This window comes from Mauremys mutica, chromosome 5, assembly GCF_020497125.1.
Source record: "Mauremys mutica isolate MM-2020 ecotype Southern chromosome 5, ASM2049712v1, whole genome shotgun sequence".
Lineage (NCBI taxonomy): Eukaryota > Metazoa > Chordata > Testudines > Geoemydidae > Mauremys > Mauremys mutica.
In genome coordinates this window covers 55,325,919-55,330,369 of record NC_059076.1, presented here as the reverse complement: position 1 = coordinate 55,330,369, position 4,451 = coordinate 55,325,919, and the positions used below count along the sequence as shown (strand labels likewise).

General features: G+C 40.9%; 1 protein-coding gene across 1 annotated transcript; it reads left to right on the top strand.

Moving 5' to 3' along the window:
* On the top strand, window positions 1-4,162 carry NDUFC1 (NADH:ubiquinone oxidoreductase subunit C1). Its single transcript, XM_045017530.1, has 4 exons — window positions 1-157; window positions 1,918-2,021; window positions 2,992-3,080; window positions 4,018-4,162. Coding segments are annotated over exons 1-4 (255 nt in total). The 5' UTR covers window positions 1-96; the 3' UTR covers window positions 4,019-4,162.
* Window positions 4,163-4,451: the final 289 nt, after the last annotated feature.

Genomic DNA, 4,451 nt, shown 5'->3' with positions numbered 1-4,451 from the left:
GCCTCTCGGCAGCAGGGGGAGCCCTAAGCGCCCCAGCCCCGCCCCCGGGCTGCTCAGGCCGGGCTGCGGCGGCGCGGGCGGAGCTGGGCCGGGAAGATGGCGCCGCCGCTGGGGCTGGCGAAGCGTCTGTTCCTGGCGTCCGGGAGCCTGAGCCACAGTGAGTGCGCGCGGGCCGCGCCCTGGTGGGGATGGAGGCTGGGGAGACCTGACCACAGCCGCCGGGAGGGGAGCGGCGGGCCCCAACTCCAGCAGCGCCCGGTAACGCCCCCCTCCCCGCGGCTTGGGGCTGCCAGTGACCTTCAGCCTCCCGCTGGGCCAGTGGGCGCCCCAGTCCCTGGCGGAGGAGGGGTGTGGCTGGCAGGGCCGGTGCGGGGAGATTCCTCATCTGGTGCCTCGTGCCGCGTTGTCTTAAATGTCGGCGAGGGCTGGCAGGCGCCGGTACACACGGAGGGGGGTTGCACGGTAGGTGCTCGCCCGCGACATAGGATTTGTCCTGGCATATTACTGCCTCAGAAAGTAGGTGATGAGACTTGGGGGAGAAAGCGGGTTTTGCTGGTCCCCAGGAGCTGGGTCTTTGGAAGAGGTTTGGAGAAGGGAAGCACTGACGGGATTTGCCCGTTATATTCTGTGTGTGTCGTTTCAATGTCCATGAGCCCATCTGTTAAATGGGGCTAGCTGGGGCCAGCCTTGGACACAAACAAATGACCTTTTCTGACCCTTCTCTGGTGCCTCTAAATCCCAGAGAAGTTCTATACCAACTCCTTGCCAGACTGTCCTTCCTCTATATTTTCACACATACCTTGGAAGTTGGAACAGACAGAGGCAAATCCTACCCTGCTTTTGCCCTCAACCTCTTACTGCCATCTCTGGGCAGGCTCAGGTTAACAATACTGCCTATCTCATAGTATTAGGATTAAGTTTTTTAAATATTTTTAATTTTTGCATATAACACTCATTTAATAAGTGTAAAATCTCTATTCTAATCCCTCTTTATATTGAAACACTTAAGATGCTTTGAAAAAATTGCATGGAAGAAGTTATAACAACTTATTTATTGTCTTTATTACTTTGTTCTGCACACCAATCACCATAGCAACTACGGTGACCAGATGTCCCAATTTTATATGGACAGTCCCAATATTTGGGGCTTTGTCTTATATAGGCACCTATTACCCCCCACCCTGTCCCGATTTTTCACAGTTGCTGTCTGGTCACCCTAATAGCAACAAGGCACATATATAGAAATGCACAATATTATTGTCTGTATTACATGAAGCTGTTTTTATTTCACACATATAATTGTCTCTAGGAAGGTTTTCCAGCTAAGCTAAAGGGTGACAACAAAGGTTTTATTACTTTTTGATTATCATCAAAGATAATTGGTTAACCTCTCCCTGAGTATCTTAAACTGCTTCCCCCAGGAAATGCACATATTCATGCTCTTGTTATATTTTTATTTTTTGACGCTGGAAGTCCTGATTAAATAATTTTCACCATAATAAAGACCTTTTTTTCCTTTCTCCTCTTTGTGATGATTAGATCTAATACACGGTGTGATGATGTATGTAGTTTACTGGTGGAAGACCCATTGCTTAGGACTTCTAAAGTGGGACAACCAATTGAGTAAAATATAGTAGGGTACAATCCTATATTCCCAGAGGGATGGAAATAGGTAATTTAGTCAGAATTGTGCTATCACTGTTGCTTCTCATCGTTCCCTTGATGAATTCTTGTGCTCAATGAATGATCTTTGCAGAAATGGGTGAAATGATAGGGCTGGAAGACCATTTACACCAGTAATATAATTTGTCAGAAAATCTTTTATAATACAGATCAGACAAGACTGTCATGAATTGGTTTGATAATCTAAATAAACTTGACAGAAACTAATGTGTGTGTAAAATTCCTATATTTTAGCATTGACTCGTTCTGCATTCGTTGCAAGAAAACCTGACTATACAAAACCAAACTGGAAAAAGATTGGACTGACTTATGGCACCACTGCAGTGCTGTGGGTCCTAGTAAGTATTCTCGCGTTGTTATGCTATACTTAACTAGTCACTAGAGAAATCTTAAGACAGTGGCTACTGTTAAGAGAAGGTTGTACATAAATACCTATTCATTTGCTGTAATGGATAAGATAACTGAAGGAAATGTCAAGATTTAAGAAATACACATAGATCAAATACATATCTCTGAAGCCTCAGGTAGTTTGTAATATTCCTTTAAAAACTAGAAATTCACGAAGCTATTCCTCTTTGCTACAACTTTCCAAACAACCATACACTGAAGAATTGATTTTCTACAGATCTACCAACTTCTCTCCCAGGCCAGGGGTGGGCATGTATATATTTATGTGTAGAAGTGTTTAACAGTATGCTCTTTTCTGCTCTAAGAAAACCCATGCTTTAGGGAGGAGCTGTAATAAAACCTTATTTTTCTTTTTGGATATATTAGGAAAATCATAATTTTATGACTGGATCAGACACTCCTATTTTTTTGCTAGTTTAAAGCTTTGTCCTGTCAACTATTAGGGCACCATTGTGCAAGGCACTGTGCAAATTCTTAAATAAAATTTCTCTGCCTTGGAGACATCATGGCTCAGGATAATGGCAAGACACAACAGGTGGAGGGAGCATGTAATAATAATTGTAAAATGAACATGTTATGCAGAATAAGCAGCAGTCAGAGGAATGTTTCACTGCTCCCAATTTGTCCGGTAACTGGTATCCAGTATCCAGTCTCTATCAGTGGCCAGCGCAAGATGCTGCTGTGGAAGGTGTAAGAAACCTTCCTGTGGGTAGTAGTGGGGTACTGGTAGTCCTCCCAGAGAGTCTCCTCCTAACTTCTGATTGTCAAACACTGGCTTACATCCTGAATCAGGAGATTTTCTCTCTTTTAAAACTTACTTTTATTTCTTTTTACAATAATGCTGGTTCCAGCTTGCTGCTTCCCCATATGGCTTTTTTAAATCATACTGTCATCTTCTAGCTCTTCAAGCAACATGATAAAGATGTAATGGAATATGAAAGGAGAAGAGAAGAGAGGGAGAAACGTGATGCATGTACAGGATGTTCATAGTAAGTATTCAAATACAGACTGGTAATACATAGACTGATTTATCTCTTTGTAGACAAGCCTACCTCCTGCAAGGTGCTTACTGGCCTGTCTTGCCAATTAAAGAATGAGAGTTGACTGTTCCTCTTCTTTCCTTGTTTCCTACCCCTTTACTCACTATCCCCTCTTTCCCTCACTTAACCCCTCATTAAAAAAAATTTAAAAGTCCAACACAAATAATAACTAAGATAACTGTGCCAATTCATCGCTATATTCATTTACATGTATGTTTTATCACCATTCCCAAGCCTTTCTTTGGCTTTTAGACTGTAAGCCCACCATGGCCTGAATTCTCTTTGTGCATGTGTATGTCTGAGCATTTGTATGATGGTCAGGACAATGGGCCTCGGTCCTTATTGAGGCCTATGGGCAGTACCATAATATATATGTTTTGATGATAAGATGTCTCAAGGAGCTGTTCAGCTTATTGTAGGATCAGGCCCATAATAGAAATCATTATTTTCTTAATTTCACATATCAGAATATTCCTGTGCCTTGTATTTTATATATCTTGGTTACATAGAGGATACCACAACTCTAAATCAATGCATATGAATTGGGCCACTTGATTTTTGACATATAAAGATAATAGCCCTCATCATGCCAATAAGAAATGGATATTTCACTCATCTGTGTTTAAATGTAATTTATTTACTTTACTGTTACAAAACATATAATTAACTGACAGATATGGGTTCAGAGGCAGTTAATATGCAGCTTTAAAAGAACATTTTTTGTTGGGAAACCCCACTGTTGCTGGTCACTTTTTCTTCAATTTGATATAAATGTCTCTACTGTGCAGCTAAAAATGGAATGGACACAGAGAAAACATTTAATCACACTTACTGAACATATTTCATTTTCCATGTCAACCTTACAAGTATGGTTTTTTTCCCCTAGGTTGAAGATATGCTCGAGGAAGTGATTGAACGATAGTTGTAATCCACAAGGAAATGATGAACAGAGTATCAGGAAATATCTGGATATTTATCTGTTCTCAATGTTTGTACAGAGCACTGTGAAATAAACAACAATTACTGTGGAAGAAGGGGTTGAATCTATTTTCTTTCTGTAAGTGTTTTATTCTGTAGAAAGTGTGTTCAACTGATATTTCACATTTGCATAAAATCTGTGTTACTGTTTGAGTTAATGATTTTTCATTTTTAACAAATCGTGCTTTTGAGATTACCTCAGTTATTCTAAAACATGGAGTTCAAATAGTACTGTCTCTGTATTTTTATATGTAGCAAATTGCTGAAGTCATTAACTAAATCATTTCAGTCACTAACCTTTAAAAGTATAGAAAATAAACCATATGACTTACATAAGTGTAG